General features: G+C 39.9%; 1 protein-coding gene across 1 annotated transcript; it reads left to right on the plus strand.

The window, feature by feature from the left end:
* Positions 1-631: 631 nt before the first annotated feature.
* On the plus strand, positions 632-14765 carry pbx2 (pre-B-cell leukemia homeobox 2). Its single transcript, XM_083902096.1, has 8 exons — positions 632-900; positions 1527-1600; positions 2850-3094; positions 5850-6040; positions 6772-6907; positions 9231-9372; positions 9590-9684; positions 14047-14765. The coding sequence occupies exons 1-8, from the start codon at positions 656-658 to the stop codon at positions 14125-14127; spliced, it is 1209 nt and encodes a 402-aa protein (XP_083758222.1). The 5' UTR covers positions 632-655; the 3' UTR covers positions 14128-14765.
* Positions 14766-19078: the final 4313 nt, after the last annotated feature.

Genomic DNA, 19078 nt, shown 5'->3' on the forward strand with positions numbered 1-19078 from the left:
TGTTATTATTTAATTATCACGTGAGCAAGTCACAATATTACAGAGCTCTATGGTTGTCATAGACAGTGCGCTAACACTTTACTATTGTCACAATCAGAATGTTGTTAATGACATAAAGTCGATGGATTCACTGCTAATCAATCAGAACAAGTGCAGTTGATAAGTGCTTTCAAATCAGCATCTCTAATAAGACCATAAATAGTTGCTAGATTTGCTATAAAGCAACAGAGAGCCCCTGTGTCTACAACAGTGCCCCCTAGAGGACTTAACATAACTCACAAGACCGGCTTTTTTAATATTACAGTACTGTTGGATTATTATGCCAACAGCTTGCAAACAAATGCTAATCTTTTATCAATTTCTGCCCGCCTTACCATGTGACTGATAAACAGTGATATAATATTAAAACATATTGCTGGTGGCATGGTATGGAGGGTCACATCAAATTAATATGGCCCCATAATGACTTGGGCCGCCTCTGCTCCCACATGCTGCAGTCACAGTAACTGTGATTCCATGGCTTGTACCGTTTCCCGTCAGTCGCTAGGGGACTCTGTCCTGGTGCGATGCCTCGGCCTTGGTCGTGTATTCTCGGTGCGTGTGTCTGTGAGCGCAGTTGGGCAGCAGTCGTCGCCACTGTGCGTCGTCGCTGAATATGTTGCAGCAGCAGCCTCTGACAGGCAACGGGGCCTCGAATGGCCGGGGACTCGGCATGAGCGGCCACCCCGGGATGCACGCGCTCAACGCGGTCCACCAACCTTCCCAGCACCGGTCCGACGGAGGCGACCCCGCGGGCCTCGAGGGCACAGAAAACGGACACGAAAGCCGCAGGGACATTGGAGACATACTGCACCAAATAATGACCATCACCGACCAAAGTTTGGACGAGGCACAGGCAAAGTAAGTGACAACTTTTATTGTTTTTATTTTTCAGCGTGTCGATGCTGACACTTGCGTTATTGTTTTGCCGTTTTATCGACTCGCTGTCTCAAAGTTTCCCGAACTTCAGTCCGTTGTTTAGCTATTTTAGCCAGTAGCTGATAACTTAGCCTGGGAAAACAAATTTGTTTTGTCACACTTAACTTGTTCTAACACCGCTTCATGTTTATTTGCTGTTCTTTACATACGCGTATTTGTTGTGGCAGATTTGCTTTAGCTGGCTAGCCACTGTTAGCATGCTAAGCTTCGCTAACAGAAGTTGTTGCTACAATAGGTTGCTTATGCTAACGTAAACGTCAAAAGGTTGTCGTTTTCCCCCTTCACATCAAAGTATTTAATTGTCATGTAAACAAGTGACAACATTAAAGAACTATGACCTATTTGAAACGATAGGCTAACAAGTTAGCTACCGTTGCCCCTAGCTCGCTGCTAGACTGTAGCTAGCTTTAGCTAAATTAGCCACTGGAAAGTTAGTTGTTTTCTCGCTTTTTTTGTTTTTGTTTGGGTCTGTGATTAGCGCGATGTCGAGGCTAAACCCAGTGCTAACAAATACACTTGACATGTTTTTCTTTCTCTGAAACGTGCAGGAAACATGCGCTCAACTGCCACCGAATGAAACCTGCGTTATTCAGCGTGTTGTGCGAAATCAAGGAGAAAACTGGTACGTTATTGCTGTTTTATTAGACGTTAATGTGTGTCAGTGTTAGCCTCGGGGATGCACGATATTGGAACTTTTGTCGATATGCAGATATCGAGAGTTCTTGGACCGAAAGCAACATATATATATATATATATGTGTGTGTGTGAGAGAATGTGAATATATTGGCTTTAAAATGTGTGTGTGTATATATACATACATACATTTTATATTAATACATTTTCAAACCAATATCTGTCATATTGTGCCAATAATATTGTGCATCCCTACTTGGACAGGTGTTTGTATATTGTATTATCACTGTCACCAAAAGCTAATAGATGTGTAAACAAAGAAACTGGTCACACACACTGGCTATTGTTGCACTGACACTCAGCTCCCTTGTTGTTGGTGTCAAAAAAAACCCAACTTGATGGGGTGGGATACACGTCATCATTAATCGTTTATTTGTGTATAGACAGTCAGTGGCAGTCATTTTATAAATGTCAGCGTCATATAAAAATAGATACAAGAGACAACTGCTGGATGTACAGGCATGTAATAACGCCCGCAGGGATGTGCAGCATGTGTTGGTGGTAATAACATAGCACTTGAGTGGCACATAGCGTTTGCAACAGTTGGTGTTAGTAACTAAGAGAGAGTTTTTTTTTTTAGTTTATTAATTTGTTTGCCTTGTGTTCTTTTCGGCAGTCATGTACCCATGAGCCATGGCGTAATAGGTTGAGGCGCTGTGGCTTAGTTGGTCAAGGCGCCTTTCTAGTAAAAAGGAGATCCTGGGTTTTTAAATTTCCACTTATGTGATTATTGAAGTATGCCCATTTCTCTCTCTCATTCTATACTTCACAACATGAGAGCTAGCGAAAGTAACGCAGGGTTCTCTGCCTTTTGAGCTAACAGGAGCAAACAAGATACATTCACATTCAGTCCAATGTTCATTCAAAGGTGCGATGTTCAACAAAACAGTCTCTCACTTAGTCCAGAACCAAGAGGCTCTGGTGTGGGTTATAAATAAATGTTGAACACAGCAACTGTAACCTGTACATAGTGTATGAGATTTAATCATTAAATAAACAACTCCTCCATTTTCAAACACGGTTACTCTCTCTTGTTTCCGTCTGCTGAAATTCAAAGGGCAAATGTTTGCAGAACTCTTGAATTGCACTGTTTTAGAAGCCTCTGTGAAAGACACAGGGATGAAATAGATGTAGATCAAATCAAAGACAATAGATGCTGATTTTTGTCTTATTGACAGGCCTATCAATGAGGAACAATCAGGAGGAGGATCCCCAAGATCCTCAGTTGGTGCGGTTGGACAACATGTTGTTGGCCGAGGGTGTTGCAGGCCCAGAGAAGGGCGGCGGGGCCGCTGCTGCTGTGTCCGCCGCCACCAGCTCGGGAGGGATGTCGCCTGACAGCTCGCTGGAGCACTCCGACTACAAAAGCAAGTTGAGCCAGATTCGCAGTATCTACCACACTGAGCTGGAGAAGTATGAGCAGGTATCGTGTCGCAACAGGACATGAGCGCTGGCATTGTCTGTGCACGCTTGCTTCTACTAAAAGCTACTCCTCAGATAATCCCATTGGCATGTTAGGTCGAGAGTTCACAGCACATCACAGTTGTCCCTGTATTCTCTGATCCAAACACACCACGCAGTATACAGAAGCTCCACGTCTGAAGGACAAGATGCCGATTTAAAGCTAAATCCGTACAATACATTGGTACAATAGTAATCTCCATCCACACTAACGTGTTCACTGGGCTTTTATGTGTTTGTATAAACAGGAAACACAGGCTCTGCTCTGCACTTGTTTGCTTTGTTGCTTTGAAAGTTGCGTGAATGAGAACCGACAATGGCGAAAAGCAAAAGCGGGGATTTGTTTTATTTGTCCAATGGCGAGGTGAAATTGAAATGTTGACAGAGGCTTTGTGTTTTTTGAAAGGAAGCAACAGTCACCTCAGTTTCAGAAAAAAATAATTTTAAAACTAACACGGCGCTAGCAATAGTAAGAATTGTCCTTTTTTTTTTTTTAGTTCATCATGATTTTAAAAAGAGAATATCGTAGTTAGGGATCCACCGATCCACTTTTTTTCACTTACGATCTCTGAATTTGGATATCTGATACCGATACTATTCCGATATGGATGCTCTGTTTGCTTAATATTATTATCATAATTTTTTATTTTAATTATAAGGCTTTAATAAACTCCTTAATACAGGCAAGTATGATATGTACGACTTTTACAACGTTTACAGCTACTTTAAAGACCCCTGGCGATTTTTATTTTTACAATTCTGTTGCTCAGATTGAGATCCAGCTAACTTTATTTAATGTGGGCGGAGAGTCTCTCTCTCGCTCACACACAAACACCCACACACATGCACAGTGAGCACAGAGCAGCGCACACACAAACGGAGTCACAGACACACACACATAAACGGAGTCACAGACGAGCTATGAATGTTCAATCTCCAAACACAACGCGATGCTGGCGCTTAAAAAAAAAAAAAAAAAAAGTCTCTCTGGTAATCATTGATTTCACCGGACATTATATTTTTTTGCTGGCCAAATCCATGTGACAATGGCCAAAAAATGGCTTATGCACCGACTAACGTGAACCCTGGCTTGGAGGAGGGTGATTTTCATTGTTTTTACGCCGCTGTCAGTACTGTTCTCCTCAGCGAGCAGGCGTTTAAAACGGTGACGGCTGGGATTACATCGGCTGAAGAGAGCAGGTTGCGGAGCTGATTTTCTTGTTAACTTCTGGTCAATCATGGTCGCCTGCTAGCTGGCTGTAAACTGCGGAATGGATTTCCTGAACGGAGTCATGCATCTTCACTCCATGTCTCATTGAGACACGCCTCAGTTCAGGAAATCCATTCCACGTTTTGCAGCCAGCTATCAGAGAAGTCAGGGAATCACTTGTGGAGACATTAAAGCACAGACATATCGGATCAGACATTTCTACAGTTGTATCGTAAATTTTCGATCCGTCAATCATGTCTGTATTGGAACCCGATACCGATACTGGATCGGATCGGCCCCATCCCTAGTCGTAGTGTAGATGAAGATTTTTGGACTAACACACATTCCAGCCTGCAACCAGACACCTACTCGGTGCTAAACGGCAATATACTGCATTTTTCCTGCAACACAACAACACACAATAAAACAGTTTCCCCCATTAGTTAAGAGGGCTTATAACATTTGCTTCCCATTGAATAAACACTGCTCTATTTTGCATTCAGATGCTGACTTTAACGAATAACGATGTTTTATATTTTAGATATTTTAGCCAGTAGCTAATCACTTAGCTTGGGAAAACAAAGTTGTTTTGTCACACTAAACTAGCTCTAACATCACTTCATGTTTCATTGTTGTTTACAAACACGTACTTTGTGGCAGATTTGCTTTTGCTGGCTAGCAACTGTTAGCATCCTAAGCTTTACTAACAAAAGCTGTTGCTGCAATAGGTTGCTAATACTAGCGTAAATGTCAAAACATTGCTGTTGTCCCCCTTCACACTATATTATTTAATTGTCATGTAAACAAGTGACAGTATTACAGAACTCTGTGGTTGTCGTAAACGGTGGGCTACCAAGTTAGCTACCGTTGCCCCTAGCTCGCTGCTAGACTGTGGCTAACGTTAGCTAAATTAGCCTTAGGAAAGTTAGTTAGTGTGTCGCCTACAACCAGACACCTACTGGGTGCTAAATGGCAATATACTGCATTTTTCCTGCAACACAACAACACACAATAAAACAGTTTCCCCCATTAGTTAAGAGGGCTTATTAATAATTGTTTCAAATTGCATAAACACTGCTCTATTTAGCATTCAGATGCCAATTCAGATGACAATAAGCAAATCACTTATTTATGTAGGTATTTGTGTTGATACTGTATTGTAAGAGGTGTTTTTTATGTATATGGGTAAATTAAATTTATCCACATTTGAGTAAATCAACAAAATATGAATGCAATATTCTTATATAAAGAAGCCCTTTTTTCAGACCAGTGTAACATTTTGTAGGTGTACCTAATTTAGTGGTCATACAGCGACAGAAATGTAATTTGAGTTTGTTGTGCCCAAATTATTTTGTGTGTTATAATGATTTACAAAGGAAAACAAGCCACATTTTAAAATAAAATAAACCACTTTAATGAATTAAAATGCCACCAGTTTGAAAGTTGTTCCCTAGCTTCATTGCTTTGCACTTTTCTGCCCTTCACACCCCCCGCCCGCCCGGCCCAGGCGTGCACGGAGTTCACCACCCATGTGATGAACCTGCTGAGGGAGCAGTCGCGCACGCGGCCCGTGACCCCGCGGGAGATTGAGCGCATGGTGGGCATCATCCACCGCAAGTTCAGCTCCATCCAGACTCAGCTGAAGCAGAGCACTTGTGAGGCAGTCATGATCTTGAGGTCCCGCTTCCTGGATGCCAGGTAAGAGGATACATGTGTCAACTGTGTATGTTTTGAAGTTTTCTTGCTCAAAGGATAACTAATAAACATCTGTAATTTGACTCGTATATGTTCTCCACCAGAGACAGTTCTTTTTTTCCCCCATCCAAAATTGTTGTTTTTATTTTATTGATTACTTGTCTCAGGTATTTAGGCTGAATCCCAATTCCACCCCTTAGCCCTCCCCCTTCCCCCTACCCCTTGTTTTTGCGTGTTCATGTGAGGGGTAGGGCTGTCTCATTTCTCATAAGGGTCAAGGGGTAGGGCCAAGCCGAACTGCTACATACCCCTCGAAACGAAGCTTCCTCAGGACCACACTTGAAACAGAGGGCTTTGAGGATTTTCGCAGCTTCCGCCGCGTCACCTGTCAGCGAAGGAGTGGTGGAATTGGGATTCAGCCTTAATATGCGTTTTTTGCATTATTGCTGTGCTAACTTGTTAGCCCACCTTTTACGACAACCAAAGAGTTCTGTCATAACTTTTTTACATGACAATTAAATAATAACTTGTGTAATTGGCCACCTATAGTAGCAGCAGCTTCTGTTAGCACAGCTTAGCATGCTACCATTGGCGCGCCAGCTAAAGCAAATCTGCCATAACATTAATGCATTATTTTTGCATTTCAGTGACAAAATTTGACAGATTAATCGATTGTTGTTCCGACGACCTCTTTGTGTTACTGTGACATTCGTCTTCCGTTTGTGTCTCATCAGGCGCAAGAGGCGTAACTTCAGCAAACAGGCCACAGAGGGTCTGAACGAGTACTTCTACTCACACCTGTCCAACCCTTACCCCAGCGAAGAAGCCAAAGAGGAGCTTGCCAAACATTGTGGAATCACCGTGTCTCAGGTGAATCTCAGAGCGTGCTCAGCATCAACAACAAATGTGCCACACGTGATTATTATCACTTATCTGTTCACCTGTCGATTATTGTCTCAGTTATTTGACAAGGTTTTCATTTTCCTCACCAAAGGCACTCCACAGGATTAACTTTATTGGTCCCAAAACCTGGAAATTATATTGCAGCTCATTTTCAGGGCTCTTTACAACTCCTTAAATATAAGAAATGGAGAATATGACACAAACATGAAATAAGATTTTTTTTTTAAAACCCATATAGAGGGCTCTACAAGAAGGTAGAACATATTAGAATAAAATATAATTAAGTGTCAAAAATTTAAGGGCATGCACACTACAGAAGGAATAAGACATTTCAAAAAATAAACAAATACAATGAATATTTTACTACTTTTAATAGTACTTGTGCTGCAAAATTGGCGAGAAATTTAGTCAGATCATTCATATTCAGCTGTATTTGCATACAATCTGATTGTTTAAAACATGACCAACTACATTTAACTTCCCCAAGCTTAAATTTAGAAGATGAATTTGTGTCTATTCCCGTTAATTACCATTGAAAGTTTCCGAATGTAAAAAATTGCAGGAAATTCTGCAAATTTAAAGGTGCATTATGTAACAATGTGGCCAAAAACGGTCACTACACTCAAAATCAAAACACTGCGCCAAGTCGTATTCGCCTCCCACTCCACCCCTCCCTTCCAGAGTGGAGGTTGCCAGAGCGGTTGACATGTAACTCTGTCAGCAACGACCGAGGAACGAGCGTTTTATCATAAATGAGTGGCTCTAAGACGCACAATTCTGTTCTCTCAGTAAAGATCAAGATGTATAATAAATTATGGTAACATTAGCTATTGACTAGGGATGGATATATCAGATGGAATAACTTTATGCATGATATTTGACAGAACTGTCCTTCATTTTTCCCTCTCCTTTTACATTTTATATAGCAGGGCTGCCAACTTCTGACAAAACCATAGAGTGAGACATTGTGGCATGCAGGGCAAATTACCACCACACACCCAATATATGTATTTATGGTAATATTTTATGCATCGCATTTATTAATGCTTTATACAATAATAAGGTAAATAATATTGACACTGTCCGGAATCAATCCTACAACCTTCCCGACACAAGTCCACTTATTTAACCACTCGGCTACCGCCGGAGAACCAGCCTCAGCCGCTGACAGAACAGAACTGCCGGTGGTCGGCTGCCATACCCGTACCGAAGCGGGTATGGCAGCCGCTCCCAGTGGGCGTCAGTATGGCACCCTTCGGTGCGTCAGTATAGCAGGCCCAAAACCGAGCGAACAGTTCAAAACACAGAACTCGACAGTCGAGCTATGATGCTAACTTAGTTAGCCAAGCTGAACTTACCTGTCTAGGAGAAGAGCCCATTCTGCATCCGTTTTGAAATTCCTCTCAGCTTTAAACTCTCTCCACCGTTCAAAAGCATGTCCTATATAGACCCTCGCTTTGCCGCAAACTTTATCTCGGCGTTTTTGATTCATACCGAGGTCTTTTAGGTTTCCTTTCGTTTCATTTCAATTGTAGCTACGTAACTGGCAACCGATGACTGCTCAACCGCTGAGATTCTGACTGCTATGATTGGTAGACGGTGGTAGTCATGCCAAAACATCATTTCAAAACATAAACAAACTTTCCGGTGCGAAAAATATTTTTTTGAATGCAAATATTTTGTTTTAACTAGTTTTGTTGATCAGTTCAGTATGTTATATGAACATTATTCCTGGTCCTCTGTGACATATTAGGAGGATTTTATGGCCAGTTGCTCTAAATTTATTACATAATGCACCTTTAACCGCAACCAACGATTATTCTCATAATAGCTTAAAAAAATTGTTTTATTTTCTCAATTAGTCAATTGTTTTTTTTTATAAAATGTCAGTTTTATTCAGTTTTAGTGATTTCTTTTGTTACATGGAGCAAAGACACAGGAACATAGTCATGTTTTAAGAAGCCCTAAAGGCTGAGAACTTTTCTTTATTATGTAGAGAAACACTCAAAACGATAACTTCTATTATGAAAATGTAGAAACTCTTCCAGTTGTGCGATTTCTGGAAGTGGCTTCATGTATAAGAATATATAGTGTGTGTGTGTGTGTGTGTGTGTGTGTGGGGGTGTGTGTGTATATGTGTGTGTGTATATATACATATATATGTATGTATACATGTGTACAAAAAGTATATATATATTCTACAAACCTAGGTCATTCTGTCAGCAGTTTAATCTCAGAATTCCTTCAAAAGAATGTATAAGAGTGCTGTTTTTGTTGTTTTTTGCCTTAGGTTTCCAACTGGTTTGGCAATAAGAGAATCCGCTACAAGAAAAACATTAGCAAATTCCAAGAGGAGGCCAACCTCTACGCCATGAAGACGGCCTTGGGCGCTAGGCAGGGCGACGATTCCCCGCACACTCCCAACTCCACAGGTACGTGTAGAGAATAAAAGCAGCCCCAGTAATCGGCTGTGAAATATGGTTCTGTGGCTCACAGTCAAGGTTCCTCCACTCCGGCACGTGTCGACAAACTTGGGACCTCGGTGAATAACTGGAGGTTGTGGTCTGTGGCCTCCATTAGGCGGCATCACAGGAGCAGGAGACTTTTATTGTGACAGGTTTTTTTTAAAGTTGTGTCTTCGTTCTCCAGGGTCTGGGTCCTTCTCTCTCTCCGGGTCAGCTGACTTGTTCCTCGGTGTTCCCGCCGTGAACGGCGAGCAGTCCGCCTACCATCTAGGAGTGCAGGTAAGCAGGGATTTTTAGACATTGTATTCATGCTTCAGTATTTTATTGCCTCATATTTAATGTTCAGTTTAATTAGGCTTTTCTTTAGTATTATCCTTTCATCTAGAGCACATGTGTCAAACTCAAGGCGCGAGGGCCAGATGTGGCCCGTCACATCATTTTATGTGGCCCGCGAGTGATTAATTGGTTAAAAAATCTGTGTTAAAATAGGTCTATGCTGCTTTAAGGTGTGTGTTGACCGTAAACTACATTTCCCATAATGCATGGCAATTGCGTTACCAGCAATTAGACAGCATCCCGCCACTAGATCGCAGTGTATCATTGTAAATTCATCACGCGACGAGTGAGATTGAGACTGTGATCGCAGCAGAATGTGTTCACAAAAGCCACAACCAAAAACGATGTGGCAGTGAAAGCTCGCTTTATATAGGTACTGTATGTTAGGGCTGATTAATTTATTTAATTATTATCTAAATTGTCCATGTCCCTCATCGGTCCAATAAGTTGGCCTGCCATCAGTCTCGGGACATCTAGTGGACGTACATAGCACCTCCGGACACGTCTCCTCAGTCTTTCACGTCTCCATTTTTTGTATCAAAAGTATCTGTGTTTTAATATTATTCAGCTGCTGCAACAACAACAACAGTCTTTCTCTCTCGGATGCCATTGCTCACTGTAGCCCAACAACCTTGCGCAGCGACCCCTACTGATCGGGTGGGAAATTTCAGTGCGTATCCGGCACCACGACAGAGAACTATGAAGGCTCGAGGGGTCTCCGTGGTTACACAGCCCTAACGACTGTTTTCACGATCAGTTATCACATTTAAAGGGATATTTCACCATTGAGAAGATGAATGTCTATTAAAACTAGGTCATATTTGTAGTAGAAATGTGAAATAATATTTGAAGCAAGTGCCTTCTTGGCTGAGAAAGGCAGAAAAATGTATTTATCGCTAGACAATAACTTCCAGAATGCACGGCGCTCGCTTCCTGCGAGAGTTCACGCTTCTGCCATTGTCAGTCCGAGAGAAGCAGACACGTCCATGAGCAGACAGCGTGAGTTGTCTAAAGACACAAATCCCCGAGGGGAATTATTTGGCGGATATATTATGGACCTGCAAGTTACACAGGTTTGTTTTCTATCGTGCTAAATTGTACCGGGCGTGCAGTAAAAAACAAGGAAAGGACAAGCAGTAAGTTCCCATTATTTGCCGATCAATGATTGAAAGCGAAGCTAGGCTTGTTTGGAGTATTGTAGAAGACACCGAAGACAAACCTGGAAACAAGCGGGGTTCACGGGCTACATTTCCAGCAGGAAGACGTCACTGAGAGGTAAGACTGACGATAATACTCCACTCTATTTCTGCTCATAGTATACAATGTGATGTCGGCAGTAAAGCGACAACGTTGTCAAAGTAACGTTTGACAATTACACATACATTATATGCACGTGAACTGTTAGCAAAGTAAAGCCACCCTGCTTTCGCTGGAGAACAATGTCACTGTTATAATGTGATAATGTTTTAATGTTATTCATGTTTGTTCAAGAAGTCATCTTCATCTAATGTTATTCATAGCCTATATAGACCACATTAGATTAGGTTTGTTTTCCTGGAGAAAAGTCACATCTTAGTTAATATTTTATGTGTAATTGTATTCCTTGTCCTTTACAGGAGAAACATGGTTTAATCAAATCTTGGAGAAAATCTTCACACTGTCTGCTCCTCTTCACCAGACTCCTCCAGCTACATCAGATTCCGTCATCGCTCTACGTTTCATTATTTAGGTTTTTTTTGCATATTGTGTTATACGTGCTTTTAGATTTGGCTCCTTGTTTATTTTATTTTGTACCCTTGAACATGATGGTAAAACATTTTCCTTTGTGAATAATAAAGTTATTTTTTTTACTGATTTAGTTATGTTTCTATACTAAACAAGTTAGAATAACACAATAAAAATTATGCAGTTGTCATCAGTAAACAAAGTCTCTCAAATTCTGAGATGTTTATCAACCATTTTCTCCTAATTAAATCACTTTTCATCTAATAAGACTCTAATGAGCAATGAGCACACCATAAGTGAATCAAAGTATTGTAACAGTAGCATAGATGTAAACTGTAAAGATGCTTACGTCAGCTGGCGTTACATATAAACATGGACAAATGTGGTGGTAAAAATAAATATAAAACAAAATACTCACTTCGTACTCAGACGGCCGTTTATCCAGTTTTCTTCATCCACCGTGCCGGCGCCCGCTGACACCATTGCCGCAAGGCCGAGTTGCTCTGTGTAGCCAGAGCTTGCGGCGGCACGTTCAAGTGCCCACAAAAATTTACTCAGCCGCCGATTCCGGCCGCACCATTATGAAGGTATATTTGGTGCAAAAGTCACAAGCACATGTAACTGCAGATTTCACATGCGCAAACTAAAGTCACAAATGTGTTACCGTAAAGTTGAAGTTGTAAGTTTTTTTTTATACCTTGTTAACACAAATCCTTGTTACACGTACACAAATCCTTGTTACACGTACACAAATCCTTGTTACAGGTACACAACTACAAGTCAATTGATACAAGTGCTCGAATCTGCTTCTACGAGTTTCAGATACTTTTTCTCCTCACTAGGTGGTATAAGTGGTGCAAAAGGATTTGTAACTTGTGCAAGCCGAGCGAATCGATCGATAAGAAAACAAGGCTTAGAGTGGGCGGGCCTTAGGAAGCTCCGTGCTGAGTTTTGAGTGACAGCTCGGAGTCGCAGATTCACGACATTAAAAGTGTCAAATATACGAGAAAATAAAGTCGCAGATTTATGAGATTAAAAGTACATTTCCATTTTATTAAATACATAGACTCACGCCCACCATTTCTCCCGCTGTTTATGTGTTTTATACATATGAACCGTATCTATATCAGTTCAGTCTGTGTGCTCCCGGCTGCCTCGCTGCGCTGGGGGAGAGACGGTCTTTGTGGGTGACAGCAGCTGGATAACCTGCCTTCACCAGCTGACTGACAGACATTTACTCAACCAGAATAGTTTTAATATCGGCTTCATGAGAAGAAATCAACAGTGTTTAACTGATTAATTGACTTTTTTTCTTCGCCCAGGCAAAGCCGTGATCGTGCACCTATCTCTGGGGAGAGGCAGAGGAGGGTGCCGTGTCTCGCCAAGCGTAGCGACAACAGTAGTGACAACAACACACTGGCGTGACAGATTTTTATTTTTTAACTTTATTAAAAAGCGAGGCAGCCGGGAGCACAGACTGAACTGATATAGATACGGTTCATATGTATAAAACACATAAACAGCGGGAGAAATGGTGGGCGTGAGTCTATGTATTTAATAAAATGGAAATGTACTTTTAATCTCATAAATCTGCGACTTTATTTTCTCGTATATTTGACACTTTTAATGTCGTGAATCTGCAACTCCGAGCTGTCACTCAAAACTCAGCACGGAGCTTCCTAAGGCCCGCCCACTCTAAGCCTTGTTTTCTTATCGATCGATTCGCTCGGCTTGCACAAGTTACAAATCCTTTTGCACCACTTATACCACCTAGTGAGGAGAAAAAGTATCTGAAACTCGTAGAAGCAGATTCGAGCACTTGTATCAATTGACTTGTAGTTGTGTACCTGTAACAAGGATTTGTGTACCTGTAACAAGGATTTGTGTTAACAAGGTAAAAAATAAAAATTTACAACTTCAACTTTACGGTTACACATTTGTGACTTTAGTTTGCGCATGTGAAATCTGCAGTTACATGTGCTTGTGACTTTTGCACCAAATATACCTTCATACACCACCCCCAAAAAGCAGGTATTTTCATTCGCAGCTATATCAGTTTGAAAACTACATTCTGTTATTGTCTTCTTTTAGTTTACAAGAGCCAGAGCCGGTCGTAACTGTTAGCAAAGATGGCGGAACGGTATTCTGGGAATGAAATCTCGTCCTATGGACAAGAAAGTCTCGTCCCCCTATGGGTCAGTCTAAAAAGTGCAGAAATGGGAGTTGTAGTTTCTAACACTGAAAAGAAGCTATCCCATCACTGAGTCAAATGATGAGAAACGAGTCATTTGACTCAGTGATGGGTTAAGATTGGAAAAGGGAAAACAGAATTTTTACAACTGAGTGGAAGATAGGAGGGAAGCACATTTAAAAAAAAAAAAATACTATTGCTATCCTAGCAATACAAATCCACATAAAAATCGGTGAAGTATCTCTTTAAGAAGCTGAGAAATTGGAAAAAGCTGATTGTAATTCTTAAAACATGATCAAAATAGGTTAATCACACACGCAGAGTTTTTTTATTAACTGTTTCTCTTTTCTGTGTGTCTGTTCTCTCTCTCATTCTCGACTCCTCCTCAGGCGAACGGGAACTGGCCGGGTCGACACTCGCCGCCCTCGGGTGCCTCGCCCCGCAGCGACCACTCGGACAACTCAGACTGACTCGGCTGGGCCCCCCCCCCCCGATACAGAGCGAACGACAGCGACAGAAAAAAAACGATTTTAAAAAAGACAGAAAGAATGATATCACACTTCCCACTTGGCTGCAGTTGTTGTTTTTGTATGGTTGTTTTTTGGTTTTGGTTTTTTTTTTCTTTTCTTTTCTTTTGATCATATGACTTGTCGCGTGCACGGATGGTGTGTGTGAGTGTGTGTTGTGTGGTTTTATCATCAGGGTTATTATGGGTGTGTTCTTTTCCACTATGTTACTGAGGTGTTCGGGACAGGAAAGGTCGGGGATTGCATTATCATTGTTTTTAAGCACACTATATCTTTATTATTATTATTATTATTATTATTACTGTTTTTATGATTCGTGCTACTATTTTCCCTTTAAAACTGCTCAGAAAGAGAGGGAGAGAGTGCATCCAGTGAATGCGAGGGCAATAGAGGAAAAATCCAAAGATTCTGTGTGTTTGTTTCTCTGTTTTCTTTGTTTGTTTGTGTGTTTTTTCTGTTTTTCTACCGGGGCTTGTGTGTGACCCTGTAACATGAATGAAAGTGTGTCTCTGGTCCGCGTTAAAAAGGTTTGAATGAGTGTGTCGACAGTGCTGTCTTTTTTCTGTACAGTGAAACACCTGTATTCTCTCTACCTCTTTTACAATAAAGATTATCTGTATTCACAGCCAGCTGGTGACCAGTCCGGCTTTATTCAAAATGTTTTTGTTTTGAAATGGAACATTTGGATGTATGAAGGAGGAGAAAGTGCTGTTTGTTGTTGGATTACTGCAGGATGTTAACGTCAGGGAGGGAGGAGTCTGAAGATGGGAGAGACGTCCACAGCTTCTACAGGAATGTCGAATGTCGAGATGCTATCTCGTTATAAGGATAATTATTGTGTTATACCAGTAACTTTCTGAGTGAAAGTTGAGTTTATCTTCTTAGGAGTAACTTTCTTGTAAACTTGAAACTTTCTCATCATAAGCAGTAACTTTCTCATTATAACCAGTAACTCGCTCTCATTATAACCAGTAATTTTCTCATTGTAACCAGTAAGCTGGAAGGTAAAGTTGACCATCTCACTACAACCATGTCAATTACTAGTTAACTATTGTTTATAACCAGGAACGTTCTTGTTATAACGAGAAAAGATCTCGTTATAACCAGTAACTTGCTTGCTATAACCAGTAACTTTCTCGTTATAACCAGTAATTTTCTTGCTATAACCAGTAACTTTATCATAACCAGTAACTTTCTAGCTATAACCAGTAACTTTCTCGTTATAACCAGTAACTTTCTTGTTATAACCAGTAACTTTCTCACTTTAACCAGTAACGTTCTCGGTATAAGCAGCAACTAATCATAATTATATCCGCGAGGAAATGCGGATATTATGGAATCTGTCTCGCGCGTCCGCAGATTTTAGCCGTTAACGCAATAACTGGAAAGGCGTTTGAGATTACATTTTTTTATTTTTTTTATGGGTCACATACCCCCTGTAGATGATCCCTATTGATTTTGACCTGTCTACCATTATTATTAGTTAATTAATTAGTTAATTAATTAATTAATTAGTTAATTAATTAATTAATTAATGATATAAAAACCATATGTTCGCCTGCATCTTCCAAAGTATTGCAGGTATTGGCTTCAAATTTTTCATGGGCATCACATACCACCTGAGAATTATCCCTATCTTTGTAGCTTTATTATTAATTAGCAAATTAATTAATTTATTATGCTAAAAACACATTTTGGGCTTTATCTTCCAGACTGATGGAGATATTGCCTTCAAATTTTGTACAATGATTCATGTAACAACTATCTACAAGTACAATCATTATTACTTTGGCTATGATTGGTAATAGTTACATAATAAGTTAACTGGTTAACTTATTAGTGAACACAGAAAAAATAGTTAAGGCATTTTTTCTTTATTATTGAGCTCATTTGGACACATTGAGGATATCATGGGTTTATTTAGCACTTATTCATAATATTTATTACATTATAATATAAATGTATTAATTATCATATAAAAAATAGTTAAGCCTCCATTTCTTTATTAATGCATTAAATGGAAAGTTTGAACATATTGTAGCTTTTTCATGAAATTTAATAAGCATAGTGTATGCTTTTTCATGACATTTGGACACTTTGAAGATATGACAGGTGTGGTTAGCATATTAATATTCATAATATTTAACAAGGTATAATAGGTTAACTAGTTTTATTAAAAACTAGAGAGAAATGTATGAGTTCAGGTATTCTGTGTTCAATATCGAGTTTATATGGATACTTTGAACATGTATAAAGTGTAGTCAGCATTATATCATAATATTTAACAGTTATTTTGTTGAATCTATTAATAATTAATTGAAACAGTTAGTGGCAGGTGCGAGTGCGTATACTTGGGTATATTGGAAAGTTGAGGATTGGACAAGTTCGCGGATATACCCCCTGCTGTCAGCCCCCGACAGCGTAGGCTAGTTAAATAATCATTATATCATTATAACCAGTAGTTTTCTCATTATAACCAGTAACAATCTTGTTATAAAGCTAATTATTGTGTTATAGCCAGTTACTTTCTTGTTATAAAGTGAATTTATCTTGTTAAGAATAACCAGTCATTTTCTCGTGATAACAGTAACCTTATTGTTATAACGAGGAATTATCTTGTTTTAACCAGTAAATTTATCATTATAACCACTACCTTTCTTGCTATAACTTTCTCATCATAACCAGTAACTTTATCATTAATACCAGTTCCATTCTTGTTATAAAGTGAGTGTATCTTGTTAAGAGTAACTTTCTTATAACCAGTCATTTTCTCGTGATAACCAGTAACCTTATTGTTATAATGAAGCACTATCTTGTTTTAACCAGTAAATTTATTGTTTTAAGGTGAGGTTATCTTGTTACGAATAACTTTCTTGTTATAACCTGTAACTTTCTTGACACAACCTGAGGTACTTAAATGATACATGCTACATATTAGCATAAAAACACATTTATATCAACCTCATCAAACCAAATCTGATCTAAAGTTGTTGAGATTTGCTTATTTCTATGTTCTTTGTTGTTTCTTGGAGCAGTTTTTATGCATGAGAACTGAGGTGTCTGTTAATAGATGTTTACGCACTAAAATAAAATGAAAAACGTGTTGCTTCCACATTCTGTGGCAGTTCAATCACCTCCAGACGGATTTAATCCAGTTAATGCCTATTAAATGAATCAGCGTAAAGCGAGAGATCGAACCTCCTCCTCCACCCCGAGCCTCCACGTTGGGAAGTGTGAAATCCAAACAGTCGTCACGCGTCCTCGTCTTTCCCACGGTTTCCCCGCAAACATCAAAAGGCTTTTCACGAGCCAAACGTGTCAAACAACTGCGACAGTGCCAGCACGAGACCCACTGGCCCAAATGGCACGCGTGGGTCACGTATAGTGGCGCGAGGAGGTGTAAAAGCAGAATGTGGACAAATGCAGAGGCGTCACGTGGAGCGAGAAGCGAGCGCACATTCCTTATCAGAAAGAAAAGGAGCTCAAGTTAAAAGAAAAACAGTTATGCGATTGAATTTGAATTTAACTTGCAATAACAGAACTTCTTTGTGAGTATTTTTGTGATTTCCCCCCCCCCCCCGCATTTTGTTGCAGAATAATAAAAACAAGCAGATGGCCGCATAAAAACGGTGTCAACTCACGCGCTGTCTCAAAATGGTACAATCCACAAATGGTCCTTCACTTAAATCCATGTTTGGACAAAGAAAAATAAAAATAAACACGTTTAAAATACTGTTAAAGTGCAAAAACTTCACCTAAAGAGCTGCAGGGAATATATATAAAAAAGTATTTTTTTATTTGCAGTACAAAAATGAATAAAAACATCTACTAAAATTACTAAATTTCTCCACAGTAATTTTTTTAATCTAAAATAAAGCAAATGTGATTTTATTTTCCCTTTATTCTCAGCCAGGCGACATTTAAAGCACATATTTTCCATTTTACGCACGGCTTTTACGCACGCCTTTGTGCGTAATTCAGCCAATGTGTTTGCCTTGTTTGTTTTCTGGCGAGACTGAGGCTTCATTTTAATTAATTTACACCATTTAGTGTTTAATTTGATTTAATTTAATTTAAAATGTACTGGTTAAATAAAGAGGAGGGGAGTTTGTTGGCGGTGGATGTGGATGTTGATGTGTGTGTGGCTGGGCTGGGACAGATGGGGGCAGCTTGTAAAACGTGGGGTGTCAGAGTGGGAGGAGTCTGAAGTAGGTGAGGAGATAAATGAGTCCTCCTGAGACAGAAGAACTTTATTACCCGAGCAGTTACAGACTGGGAAAGATCCTCACATTTCACCGGATGAAGACACATAGTGGACATTTGGTCACCATGAAGCTGTTTCAGGAGAAGGAGGACAAACAGGACAGAAAGGTTAGACGTTTATTCTATTTCAATCACTGCATTTCCGTGTTATCATTGACTAAATGCTCAAACCTTTTCATAATCATGTGAGGTCTACATTTGTGCATCTTCTAACATGAGAATTGTCCCCGTCTTTCTTTGTAGTTGGTAAAGTCTCAGGTGGAGAAACGGCGTCGGGAGAGGATGAACTGCAGCCTGGAGCATCTGAGGACAATGTTACTGCAGGAGCCACAACAGCTGGTAAAGAGCCTTTGAGTTTATTGAGTTTTAGGTTTGATGGAGTAAAACTAGACTAAATCACTCATATGATTCTTTTAAATCCTGAAAAGCATTGAAGAATTGAACTCCTATTATGTACTGTGTGGTACTGGAGGAAAAGTAGAGGAAAAAAATGAAAGAAATTGGGGATTATTTTGAGGATTTGCTTCCTTTTGTTAAACTTGAATGAAGAAAGGAAGATTGAAAACCATGGCAACATGAAGTTGATGCATAATATTTACATTGTGCCATGCTTTACCTGCACAAAACAAAG

The sequence above is a fragment of the Microchirus variegatus genome (assembly GCF_963457635.1).
Source record: "Microchirus variegatus genome assembly, chromosome: 1".
NCBI classification, from domain to species: domain Eukaryota; kingdom Metazoa; phylum Chordata; class Actinopteri; order Pleuronectiformes; family Soleidae; genus Microchirus; species Microchirus variegatus.